The sequence below is a fragment of the Elaeis guineensis genome, chromosome 9 (genome assembly GCF_000442705.2).
Source record: "Elaeis guineensis isolate ETL-2024a chromosome 9, EG11, whole genome shotgun sequence".
Taxonomy (NCBI): Eukaryota; Viridiplantae; Streptophyta; class Magnoliopsida; order Arecales; family Arecaceae; genus Elaeis; species Elaeis guineensis.
The window spans coordinates 2286365-2311210 of NC_026001.2; the positions used below are offsets into that span (position 1 = coordinate 2286365).

At 37.0% G+C, this 24846-nt stretch overlaps 3 protein-coding genes across 3 annotated transcripts; 2 read left to right on the forward strand and 1 right to left on the reverse strand.

The window, feature by feature from the left end:
* Positions 1 to 2450: 2450 nt before the first annotated feature.
* On the reverse strand, positions 2451 to 4023 carry LOC105033865 (protein SELF-PRUNING-like). The gene is made up of 4 exons (XM_010908824.4): positions 3718 to 4023; positions 3517 to 3578; positions 3209 to 3249; positions 2451 to 3078 (listed from the first exon to the last, which is right to left on the reverse strand). Exons 1-4 carry the CDS (start codon positions 3916 to 3918, stop codon positions 2861 to 2863), a joined length of 522 nt encoding a protein of 173 aa, XP_010907126.1. The 5' UTR covers positions 3919 to 4023; the 3' UTR covers positions 2451 to 2860.
* A 5090-nt stretch (positions 4024 to 9113) lies between these two features.
* Positions 9114 to 11735, forward strand: LOC105033887 (pentatricopeptide repeat-containing protein At5g66520). Its single transcript, XM_073243817.1, has 2 exons — positions 9114 to 9471; positions 9553 to 11735. The coding sequence occupies exons 1-2, from the start codon at positions 9121 to 9123 to the stop codon at positions 11011 to 11013; spliced, it is 1812 nt and encodes a 603-aa protein (XP_073099918.1). The 5' UTR covers positions 9114 to 9120; the 3' UTR covers positions 11014 to 11735.
* Positions 11736 to 15886: 4151 nt separating this feature from the next.
* Positions 15887 to 23482, forward strand: LOC105033864 (uncharacterized). The gene is given in 7 exon segments (XM_073243686.1): positions 15887 to 16641; positions 16644 to 17225; positions 17228 to 17443; positions 17446 to 17775; positions 17778 to 18442; positions 20109 to 22206; positions 23267 to 23482. Coding segments are annotated over 5 exon segments (2298 nt in total). The 5' UTR covers positions 15887 to 16022; the 3' UTR covers positions 18329 to 18442; positions 20109 to 22206; positions 23267 to 23482.
* The last annotated feature ends 1364 nt before the right edge of the window (positions 23483 to 24846 follow it).

The following is a 24846-nucleotide window of genomic DNA, read 5'->3' on the forward strand; positions in this document are numbered from 1 at the left end:
AGCCAAGCCCAAGCAGCCTGGTATGTAGCTCGGCTTGTCTTACTCCAGTTTCCCTCTGAGACAGGCTGTAGCATGTTCTCAATGCTGCATTGCATGGGCTGATGTTAGCGTCGAGCCCACATGTGAGGTCAGACATTGTTGTTTTTTTTTTTTTTTTGGTAAAACAGGAAGGGGTTAGAAGAGGGGGTGTTCCGGTGTGGCTACTTTTCTGGACGTGATCATAAGACTTCTAATCCTACTGAAGATATCTATTCAAATAATGAAAGGATCTTTCTTTCCATCGAATGAATTCAACAAGTGAATATGTCACTCCAGCACTATCGAGATCTGATGGATCAAAAATTATTTTCAATACTTACATTTAGGCCATTAGGATTAGTTTTTTTTTTTTTTTCGATCATTCGCATCTTGCATGATTCGAATCCAGATTACTTGCATGGAGGTCTCCGGATTATTTGCATGGAAGTCAAGGCGGTTCCGTCAAACCACTCCCTTAGTGGCAGGGCAGAGATTGTTGTTCACGGGCATCCAAGTGGCCTGAAGCCAACCTGCGTGCTAATCCGTGGAACAGCTCGGACTTCCTTCCGGACAGTCCTTCGGACGGCTTGCTGTCCCTTGAGAATAAGAGCAAGCCTATGGTAAATCACCGTCGCTCTAGAAAAGCCATTCAGGTGCGTTGCACCAATCACTTTGCTTCATTTAGCGGTGCACCTGATGATGCCAATTCGAGTGGAGATTGTCTCTGTCGCGCAGGAGCAGGATTAATTACCTTCATTCACACGAACCCACCATTGAATCACCCACCTCACAGATCGCAAAGCGCGCCGAACGGGATGATGTGGATTCTCGTGAAGGAAGGGCAAAAGATGCAACCCCGTTCTCAGACCCCACTGGCTGGATGACTTTTTCTGTCATTTTCGGAACGAGAGCAGAGAGCGGAGATACCGTGGAAAAGCAGGGGCGGATGCCGAAGGAAACCTCTCGATATCTAGTTGACGGAGCACGTCAAGGGACAGTATTTATACAGGAACCCGCTGCCGTGGGGACCGGCCTTGCGTTTATGTGGATCGACACCGCGCATCTCATGTCGTCATCCGTGGGATCTTATGCATCCTTCCGTATTCCCTGGGCCGACACGTTTCTTTTATTGGAGCCGTGACGGGTCCGTCCGAGTCTACTAGGTTGTCCTGGATGCGGGTTAGCTTCAATAGCACTCACGAAGGGGACATGATGCTTTACTGCAGCACATAAGATCATTTCTGTGCGAGTGCATAAACATGTTTGTTTAGGTCTTAAATTTCCTTTTTTTTCCCTCATTTTTTTTTCAGAAGAATTAATTGTGAAGGTAATCAAATCTTATTTTTTTTAGTCTGCCGATATCCATGAGGAATATATATTGTATGATTTAAAAAGCTAATGCGGGTCTTAATTATCGGATGAAAAAAAAAAATAACGTGAGCATTTTGATGCCCAGTTGATGCATATTGTGGCCAGGGGGGCTATGTAGAAGTAATGTGCTGGAAGAAAGCTCCGCTGCATAGTAAGTCACGAGTGTTTTGGTGTTCGTACAAACCCACCCTGAGTTGCACCTATCACTCTATGCAGCATAACATGCCAGCTCTGGAAAGTTGTTATCTTTAGTACCAGGGTGGGTCCACGGCATTAGTTTTTTAGATAGCCATGCAGGTTCGATCTCTCGCTTATTAGTGGCTTAGATTTGATTGTTGCCCATGGAGACATCCTTACTCTTGGTTGCCTAAGCGATCCGTCTCGCATGAGGATTACTCATTCCTGATGCCATGTTGTTGACCAAGTTCATCAATTAATTACAAGAGGGGGTCCTACCCTCAGAAAACCAGCCATCGACTTTCCCCTTGATAAATCAAGTGATACTATATCTATAGAACGGGGAATATGTGCTTTCAAGATGTGAAGATTAATCGGATCACAATAAAGTCCGTTCCTCTGTATTGTCGTCTGCTGGCCTGGGGTGTGTGTTGGCTTTGTCACTGGAATAGTTAGCAAAGATGGACAGCAGTCTACCAAAAAAAAAAAAGGGATGGACAGCAGTTGACTTAAGAAAAAGAAGCTCCATCTTTAGGTCAATTATATACCTCCAATACGTACGCTGGAGAGCTGAAAAGCCGACTCCCTAGTTGTAAAACTGCTCTCTAGTGGTGCATATTTTATCGGTTCTTAAATTATATCAGAAAATCAATTTCATCCAATCAGAACGAGTTGCATATGATGATGGCTAAGGGAAGCTCGGGTGTAAAACTACAAATTAAAACCAACGTAGAATATACGCTGTCCATTATCGCAAATAAATCAGTTATACAAGATATGTTACCCTGGTCCACGTCCTCATCTTAATTAGTGGGAATCGCGCCGTACGTGAACAAAAGTAGTGAAAGCATGAAGAAGAAAAAGCCATCAAAAAAGGAGGAGTCTCAAACAGTTGAAGGTAGACGGAGGTGGCACGCAAATCTTATCATATGATAGCAAACAGCGCAAGTACACTAGAAAAGAGTAAAACCAACAGCACCAACAGTCAAATTAAGCGGGCAATAGTAAGAACAGCACAAAGCCATGGGTGGCCACCGAGATTCGTAGGCCTCTCGGCCATTTTCCAATCGACACGTCCCATTTCGGAACACAGCAGGATTCTAACACATGCACTGCTCCCAGTCAACGTAAACATAGTTCTCCATCACACTAGCTAGACTTTGGAAACGGAAGAAAAAGAACCTAATGGCTTGATCTTAAATATTATTCTGCGTGAAGAAAGGAAGCTCAACCGAGAATTAATCTGATTCGGACGTTGAGAGAGATGGATCAAAGAGGTAGCTAGTCAGGCAGTTCAGCGCCTCCGGGCAGCGGTCTCTCTCTGTGCATTGAAATAGACGGCGGCAACAGGGAGGCCGAGGTCGTTCTCCTCCGCGAAGCGGCGGGTGCTGAAGTTATCCCGGGAGGCCGGCGGGGTAACGACCTGCCTTCGCTTCTGCTTGAAGAGAACGAACACGAAGCGATGGATGCCTATGCTGGGCCTCGGGCTTTCGTAGCTCACCACCTCCCTTCCTGTGTTCAAGTAAAAACATCACCATCCCTTTGTTAGATAGCTCACTTTCTATCACTGTTAGCACTCAACAATCTCTCTCTTTTCCTCGCAAAAAGAATTAGCAAAGACAGATGGAGAAGAGAGGCCCACCAAAAGAAGCATCAGTGGTGCCCGGAATATCACTCACAATCCTGTTGGATGGTCAAATGCAGAAGCAAATAGTTAGCCACACAAACGTTGCCAAATAAGCTACCATATATATCCACTTCTATGCATCCACACATGTCTGCATTTAAGCATGCACTTCTTAGGTATATGAAGGTTTCGTACTCTATAATATACACAGATATACCGCTGATCTACATGCATGCATGACGAGATAGACCATGGTGCTTTTACTTTACAGGTTCATTTGGTCTTCGTAGAGTGGAGGAGAGAGAGGGCCTTTTAGGGTTTACCAGTGAAGGTGTTCCCTCAGGTAAGGATCGCTAGGGCCAGGAACGTCTGGGTCTGTCATGACCTGAAATAAATGAAGTACAAGAAAGTGTGAGATGAGTTTAAAGACTATTTGCTCGAGAAGGGTTCAAAGACTAAGATGGTGAGAGAAAAGTGATGAGATAGGTTTCTAAAGGAAAACCGGTCAGGAGGTAGAAGCCTACCAGTGTGAAGAAAGACCTCATGTCATCCCCTTGGACCTCAACCCTCGGCTTGGAAGTGACTGCAGAAGGATAGAACTCATGGCCATTGCAGACCAGCTTGTTAAAGTTGTAGGTTACCACCATCTTCACGCTGGGGTTGAAGGAGTCCAGGACTTCTCCTATCACCCTGCCAACAATTAGCGGCTCCAAAGCTCTTGCCATGGTTAAGGGGGACAAGACAAGAAACTAAAGGTCAGAAAGGAAGGGTGTTGTAGATATTAATAGGGTTCTGTTACTATAGGAGCTGGAAGGCTTCTTGTTGCGCGATTGAGGTAGGAGCCTCTATTTATAGTGTTGAAGAGGTACTCTCGGAATTTACAAACTCAAAAGAGAACTGTGAGACATGAGAGCGAGGTAGTTGATTTTAGCAAAACATATATGATTTTTTTTTTTTTTTTAAAGGACGCAACTACAAGAATCTCTCTTGCTGTCTTGATCACGTAATCAAATTCGCAAATAGCCATACATGTTTTTTCACCTGTATTTTGTTTGATTGTTTAATGGGAGTGAATATTTTAAGGAAAAGTGGATAATTTGCGTCAAATCTCATTTTGAAAATATTACTTTAACCACATTATTTCATTCTCCTGACTATTTATAGATGTTGGATTATGCAGGAGAGTAGTATCTGTAATACAAAATATAATATAATGCACAAGTCGAGCAATGCTACACAAGGCCAATTCAACAATTAATGCCACCATGACACTATTGTAATTATATTAGGGTTTATTATATTTGCTTACAAAAATAGATCTAGATTTGCATGGTATATATATAGAAAAATTTAATGACGAAATTTTACCATTCTTTTTGTTCTTAGAATAGTTTAGGATAATTTATAAGAATATAATTGATCCAGTTTTGCATAGGTGAATGGTGAGCAAAACTGAGTCACCGAAAGTACCTTCCTTTTTTGTATCCCAAAAAAAAAAAAAAGGGGGGGGTACGTTCCTTCCTTACCATTTGTTTTCTTTAATATGAGGAGAGAACAATATGAAATTCGCTGCGTTGGGACCCTATCCACTCTTTGGAGCATGACTTGCCTAGTTTATTTCATCCACCACAAGTGGGATGTTTTGCAGCTGGAGCCATGCTTGGCCATTCCCAAACTGCATGCAGCCCATTCACTCTTTTTCTCTTCAGGCAAAAAAAGGGGCACCCGCTGCCTTAGTTGGGTGCCGCAGGAACCTTCCCCAAACTGCACTGCACCCTGATGGACTTGCCATTAATGGCGATTATTCCATCAGAGGGGGGAGGGGCATGTAGAGAAGAGCATAAAGGACCTCCACCATCTCCACTCCACAAAGTGGCTACCATGTATCTAGTGCTGAGATGTCATATCAGACTAAAGAGATCTCAAAATGGTTCTTAATTAGGCAAAAAGAGAGGTTTGGCTCCGTGATTGGTGGATCCAAGTACATCTTTGTGCCACTTTTCCCAAGCCGTAGTGACCATTTGGTATTCCACACCTTCTCTAGCGCGCCCCCGCGTACACCTCATCATGTTTCCATTTTTTCTCTTTCCTCTTTCCTCTTTTGTCACCCATTGGTTTCGCAGTATCCCAGTTATTTATACCGAGCAATACTTATAGACGCCAAAAATTGTAACTCCAAGTAGGTCTAGTAGACCTAAATCTAACCATTGGACTAATAATTATCTTAAACATAACAATTCCATACATGTAATTAGCACCCATAGGTCGAGCATGGTCTGGAAATAAAGCCTAGTCTTTCATCGAATCCAAGCCATCCAACAAAATTTAAGAAGCATAAAGCAATGCCACAAAAAAAAAAAAAAATGTTGGAGAGTCATGCATCATTTATGCATCCTTTTTGTGGTAGGTTTCTGCATTAATATAGCATTGGTCACAAGAGTCCGTTCCTGGATATATAGGAGCCTAGACTTTTTTGTACTTGGCTCAAAATGGAAAGAGATCCCGCCTCATATTGAAGCCATCTAGCGATCGGTCAAATTTGAGTCAGAACTTTTGACCCAAAGCTAAAGTTAGACTTAGGTCAATTTAGGCTGCAAGATAAGTACGTGAGAGCATGGGATTGAGCCTGTTTAGTTCTTTTTCTAAGTAAAAGGAGTAAGAAAACTTCAATTGCAACTTACAAAAGAGAGAAGTTAAAGAGGAGAGCATGCCTTTGGCTTTTCAGATTCAGAGATCTTAGGGTGAACCAAGTTACCAATCAAGTTACTGAAACCTATAGATTAATTCCTGAGTATCACTCATCAAAGTTTGTTGTCTTCATACAGAATTCTATATCAATACGATCTTATTACAGTTCGATATGAATATGTCGATGTAGTATGGTATAGTATGCTACATCCTGTATCAGATGATATGGGATGGATGATAAATTTTGCCATTATAATCGGCCATTTTAAAGGTAAAAGTAATTCTGATCAGCAAATCATGTAAGCAATGTAATTAAGTTGGGGCCCATGTGAGCTGTACTCAGTGATTTTAGTCTATTTTAACTCAACGTTCATATCTTTGAATTGAAGGTCAAGCCACGGTGATGGTAGTAGTGCTGGATTGCCATTCTCTTTTTTTTTTTTTTTTTTTTTTTTATTTTTTGATGTTTCTGGTTGGCCATTCTCAATAACCATCACAATCTATATTTTATTTGCATGCTTCAAGTTGCATATGTTAAATCTGACCAACATAGCATAAATTTTTTTCATTCGTGTCTCAACTCATACATGCTAACTTAATGTAACAATGGGGCTGTCAAATGATTCTCTCTCTCTAAAAGAACTAAAGTGCAGCCAAGATAAGGGGAGGGTAGGAATTGAATCCAAGTCACCCGTGTCAACACTCAATATTGGATTGGCATCCTCCATCCTCCATTTAATTTGTTCAAGTTTAAAAAGTTAAAAATGTGGTTACTTAATACGTGTTTCACATATAAGAAGAAGCAAAACTAATGTAATTGTTCGATTTTTTGTTAGATGGTAAATATTTTTTTTTCTTTTCCTTGCTACATTTTTTTTTTCCCTCTTGTAAAGGAGGAAATGAACCAAGATAGATAGCTGTAGAGGAGAAATAGACACACCCCAGTTAAAAAGATGAAGCATGGATATTTTAATTTCTAGTTTGAAGTTCTCTCAAGTATATACATAGTTAACATGTATCTTGTTTGACAAAGGTTTGAATTCCAGGCATGTGTTTAGGTTGATGCCTTCTTTAGTCTTCCAAAACGCGTCATGTCCAAAGGATTAAATATTTAAATAGAATAGTTCTATGCGAACAATAATGTCAGTTGGTACCTATAACCTAGACTCTCAGTTTCTCCTTCTCTTGACTTCAAATATTGCTGTGATGCCAACAATGCTATTGTCTTTCAGTGAAAAAGAGATTATTCCAGTATTGACCTCTCCTATCCACTTCCTAGTTATAAAATGGGCAATGCTAGAGAAACCCAAAAGAATGTCTAAGCAATAGTTGATGCTGTCATGCTGATGAAAATATTAATAAAATATGGGCTAGATCCATAAATTGATGACTTGCTATGGAAAAGTGTAAGCGATGTTATCTATCTTTTAAAATTATTTGCCTTTTGTGTTTCCGTAGCATTGCTTCCAGCTTTGATTAGGCAATCTAATATATTTTGGTGCAACAGGCAAATTGTATCATTTTTTTTAAAAAAAATGGAAGGAAAAAAGAAGGGTTGGGAACCCAATCGGATCCCATCAAGGAGAATATAAATAGGAAAAAGGAAAAAAATAATCATGCTGCATTAAAGTGGTAAAATAAAGGTCAAAGAAAAATCGTATTCCAAGTGTTTATATTTTTATAAACCTGTTTATCTCAACTTGCTGAATATTTACAGGATTTGTCCGGTACACATACTTCGAGGCAGCTTTGATCTTCTTATTATACTCACACTACTTCCATGGTCATTTACATCGAGGCCCTTAATATATTTGTTCATCTTCGTTATCAGATGCACATCTGGACAGCATGGGAAAATAAACAGCTATTATATTCTTACACGATCACAGAAACTCAACAGCCTCAACTGATACAAGCACGTATTTTGTTGAATTTTCCTGTTCTTCTTCTATCATCAAGCTTTCTATGGCTGATTATAGACCAGATGGGATCATTTCAAGCAACAAGATGCTACTGGTTGTCATCCTTTACTGTCTGAAACAGCAGCTGCAGAACATCTCGGCGTGTTTTGGCTTTAAATCCGGCGGATGTGTGTTTGTTAGGTAATATTTTAGTTTTCTTCAAATACTTATATTTTTTTTGGTTTTATAGTTAAATAATAATTTTATTTTTTTATCAAAAAAAAAAGTCAAAGAAAAGAAGCATCGGCTCAATCCAGAGAAAACATGTCCCATCCCAAAAAGAGCGAAGCAAAATGATTATTGGTATTGTGACTTGTGAGTTGTCTATGAAGTTGAAGATTCTATTAGCAAAAAATGCATGTTAATATAGCAATCCAATCCAAGGGGATGTTAATGCACCATGAAAAGTTAGTCTAAATGGTGTAACCCTGTGCCACTTGGGTAAGAGATCAGGAGGTCAATTCAAAATTCTTCCTAACCTTAAAAGAAGCAGAAGAGAAGGAGCAGAAGAAGGAAAGAAAAAAAAAAGAAAAATTTTTTTAACTATCTGACATTGTTATCACTTTTCAATGATATTTAATATTATTTAAATCTATAGTTTATTTTTTCATTTGAAATTTTGAATAATGAAAATATTTTTTTTTCGAAAAAATTATGACATTTTGTATTAATATTATGATATCCTGCATTGAAATTATGACTTTCTACATAAGATGTCATAAAGAGATAATGATATTTTTATCATTGAAAAATTACAAAAAGAGAAAGGTATTTTGACATTAAAATATAATTTTTTAATGATGAATATGTTCTTCTTTCTTTATGACATCCTGTGTAGAAAGTCATAATTTCAATGCAGCATGCCATAATATCAGCACAGGATGTCATAATTTTTTTGAAAAAAAAATATTTTCATCATTCAAAATTTCAAACAAAAAAATAGAACTATAGATATTAAATACGTATTAGAAAACGATGGCTACATGGTCTAGTAGGACAAAATGGTGTACTTCATGTCAATTTTCTGTATCGTAGGTGGTGTATAAAAAATTTCTTTTCTTCCTAATTTTAAAAGAAGCAGAAGAGGAAGAGGAGATGGCCGAGGAAAGAAAAAAAATATTATTTTTCAGCATCGGCCCCATTGGCAATAACCATTGGATCACCTTTTTTTTTTTTTTTTTTTTTTCTATGATGTGATATATATATATTATATATATTATATATATATATATAAGCAATAAACTATGCCTCAATTCAGAGCCCAAAGGGCCCAAACTGATGTGGACGGCCTCCCAGTCCCTCCCCCTCCTCTTGGCTCCCAATGCCGCCATTTCTCTGCTTGACAAGTGTCACACGTTGTCGGAGCTCCGCCAAGTCCACGCCCGCCTCGTCAAATCCGGCCTCGCCTCCAACCCCCGCGTCCTCCGCCGCCTCCTCCTCTGCCGCGCCCGCTCCCCCAACGTTTCCTTCCTCTCCGACTCCAATAACGTCCACGAGTGCTTTCTCCTCTACTCCCGAATGCTCTCTCGCCTCGACGACCTCCACGGCGTCGAATTCTCCCTCCCTTCGCTCCTCAAGACGTGCGGGAAGTCGTCGTCGTTCTTCCAAGGCCGGCAGCTCCACGCGCAGGTATTGAAGACCCACTTCCAATCCGATCCGTTTGTGTTCAACTCGATTCTGAGAATGTATTTGGATTTCAATGAACTGGAGACCGCGAGACAGGTGTTTGATAGAATGAATCAAAGAGATGTGATCTCTTGGAACTCGATGATTGCCGGATGTTTGAAAGCTGGGGATGTCGACCTGGCTTTGGCGCTTTTCGATGAAATGCCTCAAAAGGATATAATCTCATGGAATTCAATGATTGATGGGCTTATGAAGTGTGAAAGATGCGATCTTGCTGAGAAATTGTTTGAGAGTATGGCCCAAAGGGATGTTGTTACATGGACGGCTATGGTTTCTGGATATGTGCTTAATGGCCATTCAGACGAAGCTCTGGAACTGTTTAGAAGAATGTTGGACGCTGGTGTGCAACCGGATGCCACTGCCATTGTGAATGTGCTCGCGGCTATTGCTGACTTGGGATTTTGTGATGAAGGCAAATGGGTTCATGCTTATGTTTGTCGCAGTAACATTAAGTTAGTCTCTGGGGTTCTTGGATCGGCTTTGATCGATATGTACTCCAAGTGTGGGCTTATAGACAATGCTTTATCTGTCTTTAGAAGCATATGCCATGAGAGGCAGGTAGGAGACTGGAATTCAATGATTTCTGGCCTTGCGATTCATGGTCTTGGTCGACAAGCGATAGAGATCTTTGATGAGATGCAGAGGATAGGAGTTGAGCCCAATGATATCTCCTTTTTGGGGCTATTAAAGGCCTGCAGCCATAGTGGTATGATCGAGGAGGGTTGGCTCTATTTCAAGCTCATGCAAGAAAGATATAGAATGGAGCCTGGGATACAACACTATGGCTGTTTGATTGATCTTCTTAGCCGATCTGGATTATTAGAGGAGGCACAGAGAGTCATCGAGGATTTGCCAATGGAACCTGATGTTGTGGTGTGGAAATCTATACTTAGTTCTTGTGTGAGGCATGGTCATGTTGATATTGGTGAACATGCCGCCATGCGAGTGATAGAATTGGCTCCACATGATTCTAGTTGCTATACTCTTCTTTCGAACATGTATGCAAAGTTTGGGCAATGGGAAGATGTTGAGAGAGTTAGAGCATTGATGAAAGAAAGAGGTGTCAAAAAGATCCCAGGTTGCAGCTGTATAATGGTTAAAGGGGAAGTTCATGAGTTCCTGGTGGGGAAAGAAATGGGTGTTGGACGAAGGGAGGTGGTTCATTCCAAGCTAGAGGAGGTGATCCATAGATTAAAGTTGCAAGGTTATGAGCCAGATCTGAGCCAAGTCCTTGTGGATGTTGAGGAGGAAGAGAAGGAGAGTTTGCTAAGTGTCCATAGTGAAAAGATGGCAATTGCCTTTGGGCTTTTAAATCTAAACAAGGGGGCACCTATTCGTATAGTGAAGAACCTCAGGGTGTGTGGTGATTGCCACTCCTTCAGCAAGTTGGTTTCGAGGATCTATAACCATGAGATAATTCTAAGGGACCAGAACAGGTTCCACCATTTCAAAGGGGGTTCATGCTCTTGCAATGACTATTGGTAATTAATGAAGCCATTCATTGTTTTTGCCTCTAAATCAAGCTTCAATGAAATCAAGAGAGATGGTTTTGTTGAAGGCATGGATTATATTCGGCACAACTTGCAAGAAGGTTCCCTCGGATTTCAATATCAGCATTCATGAGCTCAACATCAAGCACCAAAGTGTTTCACAAAGTGGATATGAAATCGTGAGAACATGGCTCGAGTTATGAAATACAACGTCAGCCTTATTCCGACCTCCAAGTTCTTCTCAGAACATAAAGAAAATTGAGCAGTGTAGTTAGGTTACAATTTGTGATTGTACATTCTTCCTGAAAACTGGAAGTCGATAATATAGTTAAAGTTGGTGGAGATCTAAAGTGAACTGGTATGTGGCATGAAGATTCTTGGTTAGACATTGGCATGACCTTGGATGTAAATGAATGGTGTGATGAATTCCTTGGGCGAGGGAGGCCGGAAACATTGAGCTGGAGAAACAAAATCATGAATGGTTGTTAGGAAAAAAGATCCTAAAACATTGATAATTTTGAGACTATAAAAGTGAAATTAGGTGGTGCGGAAGTGGAAGTTAGTGTCAAGCTCGCATGTCTTTTGAGTTTTTTTTTTTTTTCTAAATGTTGAAACTTTAATTTCATCACAAATACATTAATGTAATTTATACGTTTATTTCATCATGATTAAAAACAGAAATATATGATTATACATGAACAGTTGAATGTTTTTTTTTTTTTTTTGCTTTCTTCTCTGATTTATGCCATCGAAATCATATCTTAGATAAATCCAATTTGAGAATTTCCCATGCAAGTCTTGGGAAAGCTCAAAAATTTTTGACCTCTGAAAAAAAAATGTTATATGGATTGAGCATAAGTAATTCTCAAGAAAGAATAAAAAATTAAATGGTAAAAAAGGATTGAACATGGAAGATAAATGGAACAAGAATCAAGATGATAATGCAATGCACTTTAATCGCAAGAGGATGCAGAATGATATCCAAGATAACATGTCATGGATTCATGATTTAAAAACTTAAGCTATTAAGAAATTATGACATTCTAGGTTAAAAATTATAAGCATACGAAAGCATTAAGAAAATAACGTGATGGAGCGTCTGAAGGCATTAAAAAAATAAAGACAGTGTATTATTCCATCGTCGAATATATTTAATACACGTCACAGTCTACTTTTCAAATTAAATATGACAAAAATATCTTTTCTCTCCAAAATAAAATATTCTTATTATTTTGAAGTTTGGTTGGACATTACGAATGTTATTTTTCTCTCTCTTTCCTCTTTTGTTGAGCTTCTGCTTGAACATCTGGGTGTCCAAGATTTATTTTACGGCAACAATTATACATCCGAGATTGTTGGCTAGTATGTAGATAATATTATCCATCCAAGCAATATATTTCATTCATCAGAAAGTAAAATACGGTATATAAATCTTTTATTACAATTTTTTTTAGTTCATTTATAGTAGCTTCTTTGGTAGTTAAATAAAGTTAATCCGTTCGGTGGGTTCAAATTGAATTTTTTTTTATTTTGGATATAACCTAGGTTGAAATTATGATATTTTAGATTGAATTATCTACATTTGTGTACTAGAAGAAGATGGATTCTCAAAATAATCATTATATGAAGCTTCATCCAGCTTTATAGGAATCTCTGTAGAAAATGTATAAAAGGTTCTTTAAAGTCAAAAAATACATATGAAAAATAAAAGTACAAAATTCTTTAAAGATATACTAAAGAATATCATAAGTTTAATCTAGAATGTCATAATTTCAACCTAAAATATTATAATTGTGATATATTCTTACTTCGAAAAAATAAGATTTTTTGAAGATATACTACAAATATTATAATTTTCAATCTAGAATGTCATAATTCCAACCTAAAATTTATAATTATGATATATTCTTACTTCGAAAGCTATTTTTACTGTAGGATGTCACAATTTAAAGTAGAATATCATAATTTCAACCTACAATATTATATTTTGATTCAAAATGTCATAACCTGTATTCAAGAATATTTTTTGCCTATAAAATATCATAATTTTAAGTTAAAATTTATAATTTTGAGTCGGAGTGTCATAAAATTATCAAAAAGTATACTTGGAAGGCATCTTATCTATAAGATATCATGTCATAATTTTAATTTAGAATATCATAATATTATTAAAATTATCTTCAGAAGATATTTTACCTACAGGATTTATAATTTTAATATAAAAAATCATAATTTTGATTCAAGATGTCATAAAAATATCAAAAAAAATATACTTGGGATGTTTTTACCGACAGATTGGTATAATATTAACTTATAATATCATAATTATGATGTAGGATGTAATAATATTGTCAAAACTACTTTTAAAAGATATTTTATATATAAGATATTATAATTGTAACATAAAATATCATAATTTTGATATAGAATATTATAAAAATATCAAAAAGTATACTCGATAGATGTTTTACATATAGAAAGTCATAACATTAACTTATAATATCATAATTTTGACATAAGATATCATAATATTATCAAAATTATTTTTAAAAATCATTTAAAATATAGGATGCCATAATTTAACATACAATATCATAATAGAAACCTATAATATCATAATTTTGATTTTAGATATCATAATATTGTCAAAAACTATACTGGATAAAAATCATGACATCCTGATTTATTATATAACTTTTCAAAAAAATTATATAATACGCTGCATTCAAAGTTAAAAAAAAAAAAAAAAAAAACTCCATTTGAACCTACCAAATAGATTAACTTCATTTAACTACCAAAGAGCTACTATAATAAATGAACTATAAAAAAATGGTAATAAAGGATGTACATATCGTATTTTACTTCTTGATGGATGAAATATATTGCTTGGATAATAATATTATCTACATACTAGCCAACAATCTCAGATGCATAATTGTCATCATAGAATAAATTTAGATATCCAGACGCTCTGACAAAAACTCACAAAATGAGGAAGGAGAGAGACAGAAAAGTAGTACCGTAATATCCAATCAGATTTCAAAACAGCAAGAATATTTCGTTTTGGAGGAAAGGGCATTTTTGTTATATTTAATTTAAAAAGTAGACTGTGATGTATATTAAATGTATTCGGTAATGGAACAATGCACTATCTCTATTTTCTTAATGCCTTCAGATGCCCATCACGTTATGCCATGAAGAGCTACGTAGACCAATCGGATAACGCGGTGCACTCCACATTAGATTTTCTACACCACAGGTAGTGTATAAACAATTTCGCTTCCAACAATATAAGCTTTTGGGTTAGATAGTATCAAAGGTAGGCCTACTGTGATCATTTGGGTTCCATCTCAAGTAAAAAAAAATGTGCCATCCTATCTGATTGAGCCACATAGCCTATGCTTTCCGATGCACATTTAATGTCTATAAATCTTTTTTTTCGATTGAAATTTTGAATGACAAATATATTCTCTTTTTTTAAAAATTATGACATTCCATGACATATTATGAATCTTGCAGTCAAATTATAACTTTCTACACACAGGATATCATAAAAAAAAAGAGATTTTTCATTATTTAAAAATTTTATAAATTTTAATGACGAAAATGCCCTTCTCTCTTTATGACTTCTAGAAAAAAAATTATGACATCCTATTAGGGATGGCAAAATCGATCCGACCCGATGGTATGTATCCTACCCAAATCCGATCAAACTTAAAAAATAGGGTTTGACCGGATTTGGGGTAAAACCAAAAACTGTAGCACGGATATGGTAGAGTATGGGTAGTGCTGTTTTATACCCAAACCGAAATCGAACCCGATCCGAACCTACGGATATGGGTAATACCGAATCTATACCCAATATATATATTTATAATTTTATTTTGATAATTCTATTTTGGTTGATAATATGCATAAAATTATTTTGGTTATTTATATGTTCTATGTTGAATTGTAATTCTATTTTATGTTTGATTTCTATAAATCCGGACTTATAAATTATGTTCTATGTTGAATTGGTAATTTTTTTTGATTGATAATATGCATAAAATTATTTTGATTGTTTATTTTTTTGGGTATGAGATAGGTATAGGACGGGTATGGGTTGGTATGGGAAATGGGTTATCCGTGGTATCTTGAACCATTGGGTATGGGGATGGGTATCTCTTTTTTATCCGATCGGGTATCGAATAGGATTTAGGTATAGATATTAAGTTCGGATTTGAAATAGTATATAATATCCAATCCAAATCCTATCCATTGCCATCCCTACATCCTATATACAGGAAGTTATAATTTGACCATGAGATATCATAATATGACTATATGATGTTATAATTTTTTTTAAAAAAAATTTTTATTTAAAATTTTAAATAAAAAAATAAAATTATAAATATTAAATATATTATTAAATATATATTAAAAATGATGATTATGTATTTTAAGATAATTGGATGGAGGTGATTGTTAGAGTCTCTGCATCAATAATAAAAGAGGTGGTACCTAGGGACTCATTAACATGGGCCACTCCTCCCAAAAGCGCTTTTGGGCTGCCGTCCATGACAAAAAGCTATCTTAAAAACTGCACTGGACCCAAAGAAGAATGTAATGCATGAGCTATCCGTGCCATGTGAATCCCATGGCTTATCACTTATCAGTCTCTCAGTCATTAAGGACCTCTCATCCTCACCTTCAAGGATTGAAGGACAAGTGGCGTTACCCTCAGCCCAACTTCAGGATCAGACCCAGAAAATTTTATGGGCCAGTCTTGGGCCCAGCCATCCTCGGCCTTACCGGTCCACCCCGGTATCTGGGCCATGTCAAATAGAAGAGAGGGGCGGGGTTTAGGGTTTTGCTTGCGCAAAGGAAGGCGGAGGGTTTTAGAGACGAAATTGGCTAGAGTGAAAGGGAGCGAGAAGGAGAGCAAATCCGCAATTAATGAAAGGAAGGAGGTTAAAGAAGAGAGCTAATCTCTAGGCCGCCTCTTCCCGTCACTGGATCTCCATGCGTTGCTCTGTTTTCCATGTGAGACGGCATTCGATTAGAATCTGCAAACAATTGTGCTGTTGCCATCGATTTCTGAGATTTTCCCATCGTTGCGGCACCGTCGAAGCCCTGGATTTTCCAGAGGAAATTTCCAATTCGGAATTCTGTGATAGAAAACCGGATCAAAATCCGATCTTTTGTTCTCCATCTCCAAATGGGAAGCCTCGTCTCTCGTTTCATGATCAAAGCTTTGAAGAGAGCTGCACTTCTAGGCGCGGCGAGCTCTGGGAATCTGCCCGAATGTGTCTTCGTCGAAAGATGCAAGAGTGCGCGAGGGAAGGGTACTTGGTGGAAGCTTTGGATGCTTTGAGGCTCATGGAACCGAGTGTGCTTGATTGTAATGCACTTCTGCATTGTTATCTCAAATCAGGCCGTGTTTGTGTTGATGAATTGCGGAAAGTTTTTGAAGGGATGAAAAGAATCGGACCGTATCCGAATGTTTGGACGTTCAATACACTCTTTAATGGAATGTGTACACTAGGGCGTTTAAAAGATGCTCGCTTTATAGTTGAGGAAATGTGCAGTTATGGATTCGTTCCATCTTTTGCATCACTGAAGAGATTGATCAGGAAATCTCTCAATCAGGTACCCTTGAACTCTCTCTCGACATACTAGAATTGATGCTGAAATTTGATTACTTGCCGACATTGCCAATTTTAAATTCATTGATTTCTAGACTCATAAGAGCCTGCAGGATTAGGGAGGCTTATAACATTCTTTCACAGTGTTTGGAGAAAGGTTTAGTTCCTAATGTGTGCACTTACAATCCTGTTCTTTTTGGTTTATGCAAGTCTGGCCAGAGCTATACTGCTTTGTCATTTTTCTACGGTTTGAGAAAGAAAGGATTTTGTTGTAATCTGTACTCTTTTACAGCACTGGTTCTTGGATTCAGTATGGAAGGGCTGTGGAAAGAAGCTTATCGGGTTTTGGAACATATGCGTGATGATGGGTATATGCCTACTGTTGTCGTGTACACTATACTTATAAAATTCCTCTGTAAAGATAGGAAGATTAAGGATGCAATCAGCATTTTTGAGACGATGGAGAAAGAAGGCTGTCATCCAGATTTAGTCACATGTAATATACTACTCCATGCACTTTGCTGCCACAATAAGTTCCAAGAAGCCCATGAACTAGTTCAGTTTATGGAACAGAAGGGTACCTTCCTGATCAGTTCACCCACTGTGCTCTAGCTAGTGGTTTGTTAAAATCTGGGTATGTAAGAAATTCCCAAGATTATCTGCTCAATATACTTTATAGGAGAAATGATGTTGATACTGTCACTTGGAATATCTATATTCATAGCTTATGCTGTGATAGCAGAGCACAAGAGGCATTAAATTTGGTAAGCAGTATGTTGGATAAGGGTTTTGTCCCAACACTGTAACATATAACACCATATTGAAAGGGCTTTGTAGGGAAGAGAACATTGATGAGGCATTGGAGGTTCTAGATCATTTTGATTGGAGTGGAAATGGACCTGACTTGATTTCCTTTAATACAATTTTGTCTGCAGCAGGCAAACAAGGAAACTCTTCGATGATCCGCAGGATTCTTTATCGAATGGATGTTGAAGGAATCAAGCTTAACGTTGTCAGTATGACTTGTTTGATGCACTATTTTTGTAAAGTGCGTAGGTTTGTAGAGTGCTTTAAGCTCTTTGAGCATATGATATGTGATGGACACAGGCCTACCGCAACGACTCTAAATGTATGCTTGACAGCCTTTGCAAGAAAGGGTTGCTTGCAGATGCATACAGGATATTTAGTGAGTTCAAGAATATTGGGACATTCCCAGATACTGCCTCATATAATATTCTCATACATGCTTCAATTAGGAAAGCTGACTATGTCTCAGTGAAGTGTTTGTTGACTGATATGTACAGTCGTGGTTTGGTGCCTGACGCCATCACCTATGGATCTCTGAGTTATGGCCTTTGCAAGGAGGGGAATGTTAATGTTGCCCTTCATTTGGAGGACTGGATGATAGAGAGTGGAGTTTCACCAAGCATCTCTTACTACAACACTTTAATGGATGCTGCATTTAGAATGGGTAGATTGTGGGATGTCTTCCTAATACTGATTAAGATGCAATTAGAAGGAATTGAACCAGATGCTATTTCCTTCAAAATCTTAAGCCGTGCAATGGCAAAAGGTGGGACAAAACAATTTCCCAAGGCCATGAAATTCCTTGAGTTCCTGATGAACAGAGGGGAGAAACCTCTGACCTGGAGGTTGGATGAAAATATAAGTTGTGTCCTCTGAGCTTGTCATATCATTCACTAGGCCTTGCCTTTGAAGGCACAAGCACGTGAACTTGGCCTCTGTTATCATGTATTGCTGACCCTTCTGTAGCGATACAGTCAACATGTGAAACAGGTATGCACTATTCACTTTAAGTATTTTGCATTGACATCTTGAGATTTATGTAGAGCAGTAAGTGTTCTCTTGATTTTGTGTGCAGAAATTGCATCTTATTTAAACCATCATTCATTTATCCAGAATGTGCTTTCTCCATGTGTTATGGATTCTATTCTATCTTTTTTTTTTTTTAATGATTGTTGTTCTCTTGCTATATTAAGGATATATCTTAGTGATGTAATAGGATAGCCACCTTCTTTTAAACTTCAACCAAACTTAACAGGAAAAATATATTCCATATTCTTAGTTACATTCACATATTATTCACAATTCTCGGGTTTTTTTTTAATTCTTTATAAAATTCTTTCATAAATTTGTTAAATAAAATCAGCATGTTTGTCACAATTTTCAACTTAAGGGCAACCGGATAATAACTTGAAAGTGGTCAAAACAAGTTCGTGGAAACAAAATTACTCATTAAATATTGTAATAGCAGAACAGAGTTGAACCATAAATTCAAATTAAAAATTTATCTGCATTAGATTTCATTCAGAATAAATAATAGCGCTCATACCTGAACATAAATATAAATGTATAAGTAAACAAATAACTCTCAAATAAATCAATAGCAAGGTCTGGTCAAACTGTTTGTCATCCAAGCTTTAAGTATGTATGTATGTATGTACTGGAGACCCACTTCGCCAGTTGCACTCCAAGTTCAGGTGGGTAATCCTTAAGCAACAAGATGGAGAAATAGGTATCTATGTCCTAACTGATATTTGATGGGGGATGGATGAAGTTGAATATTTATGCAATCAGATAACATTCAATGATTAAGAAAAATTGTTTCAAAACAGATATAAGACTAGGTTTGCTGTTTCATCAGAATTTTTCTTCCATTTTTAAGGGGGTGGGGAGGTGAAGGGGAAGAGCAAGGATGTTCATATGGGTTTGTTAAACGACGATGAAATTATGGACTTAGGATTGCTAAATTAGCATATATTGGACAAAGCGAGAAAAATCATTTGGCCATGAAGCATGGGTCCATGTTCTGGGAATAGGATGAGGAAACCAATGAAAAGCTCAGAGAGAGAGAGGGAGAGAGAAAGGGCTTTTAAATGCACTTCCATCTTAGAAGATTTGGTCCTACTAAGAAACAATATCATGTCAAGACACAAAGCTATACAAGTTCAAAAGGATCAAGCATTTATTTGTATTCTATTTTAGTGTACACAAAATGTTTTGTCGGTGTGTCTCTTTCTTCAGTTTGTTGTTCAAATATGTGATCTAAATAAATTTTGTAATAGTACTTATGGCTTAAGGATGACAATGCTTACTTCAGTTGTCTCAGTCTATTGCTGCTGATTTCTCATCTCTTATTTAAAATCACTGCTTTCACTGCATTTATTTCATATATCACATAGACAGTCTTGTTTCTATATATGGAATCAAATTCAATACAATGAATAGGTGGAAACCATTTCCAGGCCATGAAATGCATTTTTGATTGCTCATCTTGCTATTACATGGGAGTGGATGCTTTTGGACATGCATTATAGTCATCTTTTTTGGTATGCTATCAAAATGCATTTTTTCTTTTGCTCGACTCTGCAAATGATTAAATTACTATTAGATGAGTTGTACTTTGTGGTATGAATGTTAATATAAATTTTTTATCCTGCAGTCACACTGAAGCACTCGACAAGTGGTAATGCTTATTTACTTGGACGTAACATATCAGATCCTCTTTGACTTGCTACATGTCCTTTGTAAGCTGAAAGTTGGCAAACATTAATATGCAGAAGCCTACATCTTTGCATCTGTTTGGCAGCTAGGTAGAAGATTACAGGCACACACACAAACACAATGTTGGAACCATATTGAAGAATAGTGGTTCTATATTTTTCTTGTTCCTTAGAGGAAAGGTCTTCACTTCCTAATTCTGCTAGATTGTCCATTTTTCTGAAATGTTAGTAGAACTTTAGGAATCCTTTCTTTGTTATTTGAAATCTGTAGTTAGCATTTCATTACTCTCTCTCTCTCTCTCTCTCTCTATCTATCTATCTTTTATTAAGAAAGGGGGAACTCTTAGTGTCTTGATTATCAACTTAGATTTTAGAAAAGAGTATGAAAAGATTGCCTTTGAGAGAACGTTGTGTTGCCACTGTTCTGCCATTCTCCTTCAAGAGATTGAAGTTAATATGCAGCAAATGCTTTTGCATGCTGCTTGCTTAATTTTGTGAGGAAGGACTGATTCTTTTTAAACTTCAAGAATCATAAAGGGGTAGATGATAATATATTTTTTTTTGACTAAATAAACCCATATACCATTTTCCTATTATTTGTTTGCAAGCACAAGTATATTCTTCCATTCTCACAATTGAATTTTCTCGGTGTTGTTGGCCAGTTTGATGAAAATTTTATATCATCTATTAACATAATGAATTGGGACCAAAGAGTTGATGGAGCTAGCTCTTCAGAGTTCTTCTGAAAGTTGCTGTTCGGCCATTTCTTTTGTACCAGCGAAGAATTTTCTATGAAATCTAAATTATCTAGGTGGCTTGTCATGCAGTTCATCATTAGCACTTCAAATCCTGCCACTTGATTTCTGGTTTTCTATTTTATGTCTTTAGTGATAACTTGGCAAATTAGTTTTAAAAAAAATTTCTTGTTTGCTGCTCGGAATTACACATCTAAGAGGTATATCTTCCTGTTTTTAGAACAATTCTGCCTTTCTGGAAGGTGTCATCCTACAGAATCATTATGGTGCCATATATCACAGTGCTGTGGTGAACCTCAAAACTTGACATGGGCATATTTTTCACACTCTGAAAAATCTGTATTAATGGCAATTCTTTTGTGGGTAGATCCATGGACAACAAATAATCTTGGGATTTTTTTTTGCTTTAAATTAAGTACTCTGGGTGAGGGTGACCTACCAAATCCATGCAATAATTTGTTGCAAGATATGGCCTACATATCTACTATAGGCCCTACTTGCTCCAAGATTTGGCATGCAAACTGTAGGTTGTGATATTCCACAGCTCTTAATGCACAGATCTGTCTTTCTCAGGCAATCTCAAATATTATAGGTACTCATAATGCGTGCAAGTTTGTTGCTTAAATACGAGTTAATAAATTAAATGCATGGTGGGAAATTGAGTTAGTGGAAGATGCTAAATCCAAAACTGACACATGACAGGAGAAATTACTGTCATTATCATTGTTTGAGCCCTAACTCTTATCATGGCCATTATTTAGCTGCTGATTACCGTCATATAGGCAAGTTAATGCCAACCTTGGTCCTGACTCTTATCATGGCTACGGTGGGGCCCTTACTATCTGCAGATAACTATTATACCCTGAGATTTTACAGATTGTTGTTACAGTTATAAAGTATCTTTATAGAAATCCGAAAAATTAAAATTTTGTGCCATTATATTTATAATAATGGTCTTTAATGGATAATAATGGTGTATTATGGCTTCTAAGTAACAGATGTTTTATATTTATGTAAGGCTTGAATACAAAATGCTTAAATTTTGTTTTTTTAGGTCATTATTGTTAAAAAAAAAAAGAGCAACTATTGTATTAATGTCTTCTGGTGGTTATATCTCAGTTGTTCTTGGTATCCTGTTGTATATTTTTATTTTTATAATGTGATGAAAGTGTGCTGAAAATTGTTGTTCTGGCCATTGTATTGTTGTAGCAGCCCTTGTCAAAGAGCATATTTCTGACTTCCAGCTTCAAGCGTAGGGGAACTCATGAATCCCTTGTGAGAGGTATAAACATAATTTTATTAGCACTTCTGTCTGCTTCAACTCTGTGATCATCAGGGTATCAATTTTTTGTTCTAATCATGGGTTAACTTTATTTGTTTTATAATGGAATATCTTGGGTAGAACTTGGTGAGAACAATATAAGACAAGGGTACTCACAGTGTCAAACCATAACAATAATTAGTGTCTTCACTGTCTTGAGATGCATGTAGAATCTTGTAGATAGAGAGGCATACTTTATCCTGTTAGATAGAAACACAGACACAAGGGAACAAGTCCATTAATGAGCACCAAACAGGCAAACAGAAGGACTAATCTCTAATTGTAGAATGGAGAGGTCTGTCAGGAATGAAACTCGTGTGCTCTAGGGAATTATAACGTTCCATATATATGAATAGTTTCCAAACTATGGAAAATTCTTTTCTCAACACAGGAAAGCATGTTCTGTAAGGCATGCTGGGTCCTTATCCTTAAGCAAAATTAGCCATTGGAAGCTAAACAGTTGAGTTGCTCGGTTGATAATATGACCATTAGCTTAGAGGGGACCAGCCGAGGTTGTTGTAACACAACAACTTTGATCCATGAAGTAGGTAACATCCACGGAGGCCCGACATGTGTTTTTCCTCCCAAGAAGCTCGTGGAGAACAATGGAGAAGGGGAAAGGCTTAAAGGGAATGGCATCCTTGTTGCACTTTTCTGTTTGGAGTGGTTTAGCTGGTCCTTGTGAGGTGGCCTCTTAAAGACAATTCTTTTAGGGTCTATTTGGTTGGAGGTAATCTAAGGCAAAAATAAATCTCATGTTAGGTTACCATATTGATTTGGTTGGGAGTAATCCGTTAGGCAAAATAAGTCTCATGTTAATTATAGGCAAAATAAGTCTCATGTTAAATTATCATGTTTGATACGAAAAGAGAAGAGAGATGGTAAAATAAATTGTCTTCCTCACAAGTTCCACTCGTGGCGGAACCCATCTGGTGGCATCGCCCGAAAGCTGGTTGTTTTGGGTCTCTTTCTGGCTGTCAAATTTCGTATCTAGCTGACCAGAACTTTATTAGATACGCAGGACTCAGCATTCTGAAGTTTAGAGAGAGTGGGTGCATGTGGGCCACCCCCTCAACTATCTGTCAACAGAAGCTCTCTAGTTTTCCAGCTACTTTTTTTAAAAAAAAAAAAAACTTGTATCACTGCCTTTTTACTCTTTCTGATGACAACGACACGCAGAAAATTATCACCATATATTACACGATATAACAGGAAGATGAAAGTTGTCTGGTCGAAAGATCAATCTTCAACTAAAATTCTCAGTGTGGTTATATTTTGAAGGTCATTTGTATTTAATATCAAAAACATTGTTTTAGCTGTCTGGTATCGCTCTCTTCCACGTTTATTGAATCAAAGGCTTCAAATTGATGCTTTCCAGTGGAGCTAAACAAACTGATGAACTATATATAGAGCCTGAGCATGCTCGACTCAGAGTACTCTCGATGCTTATTTTCTTGATCCTCAAATCACGTGCCCAACGAACAGTGGTTTTAAAAGAACTCAGTTATCCTTCGTCCGCAAGGTAGACATCCTTCATCCTTGTGTTTGTGTGAGGCCTCCAGGTTGATTCGTTATTGAAACAGGAAAACTAAGATATTACTGGATTTATTTCGAGCTTATTCTCTCAAAGTCAAAACCCACTTTTACAGTCCATTTATTGTGCAGGTATGATGGGCAATTAAAGCCATCGTGCCAGAAAGCAGAATATCTTTACTCTGGTTTTTGGCGGGTTAAAATAGTTCACTTGAGTTTAAAGCATTTATCGTATATCAAATTATTCTGCAAGCTTCTTCTGAAAAAAATCTGCAAGCCATAAGAGACTAAGCACGTATGGTCAAAATTTTTATGGTTAAACGTCTCGACTAAATAGTCCCTGATCAGATTTAAGTATCAAATAATTTTCAATGAACTAATTTGGATGCATAGTGCGTACCAAAACTTTCTAATGCTTATCGATAAACAAATTATTGTAGTCTTACATGACGATATACACTTTTTTCTCATGTCCGATTAATAAAAACCACTAGTTTTTGGATGACTGTAGGCTAAGGTTGGAGAGTCGGGCTCTTAATCCAGATGCCATGTATCACAAACTTGCAGGTCATTAGATAGAGCTGGGATGTCCTTGTTCAATCACCTGATGTTGGATCATAAACAACGAACCCATAATTATACTGAATCTCTCCAGTAAATGAAGAGCTGACCAAAGAGGATATATATTTAGAAGGCTGATAGAAGTCTTTTTTTTTTTTTTTTTTTTCTTCTTCTTCTTCTTCATCTTTTCCTCTTTTTTCTTTTTCTTATTTTTCTTTTCCTTGGGTGGGGTTAGGGGCTAAACGGTGACAGACTGAAATAAAGTCGCACTGAAACTAAGGGATGCGAATTGCAGCTGCCTCCATCACTTAACCAATGTTTCCTGTTGGGCACCAACTAAAGGTGCATTTGATTAGCTATTAAAAAAATATTTTTATTTATTTTTAATTTTTAAAAATAAAAATTAAAAAATAATGTTCGATAACATCATAAAAGTAAAAATCAAAAATAAAAAAAATTAAAATAATTACTTTATATACAAAACAAAAAATTTTTACTCTCAAAAAT

Coding starts and splice junctions, on each gene's coding strand:
- LOC105033887 (XM_073243817.1), top strand. CDS start 9,121: ATGTGGACGGCCTCCCAGTCCCTCCCCCTCCTCTTGGCTCCCAATGCC. Junction 9,472..9,552: donor GCCGGCAGCTCCACGCGCAG/GTATTGAAGACC, acceptor AATGAACTGGAG/ACCGCGAGACAGGTGTTTGA.
- LOC105033865 (XM_010908824.4), bottom strand. CDS start 3,918: ATGGCAAGAGCTTTGGAGCCGCTAATTGTTGGCAGGGTGATAGGAGAA. Junction 3,250..3,516: donor CTGAGGGAACACCTTCACTG/GTAAACCCTAAA, acceptor ACCATCCAACAG/GATTGTGAGTGATATTCCGG. Junction 3,079..3,208: donor CACCACTGATGCTTCTTTTG/GTGGGCCTCTCT, acceptor ACTTGAACACAG/GAAGGGAGGTGGTGAGCTAC.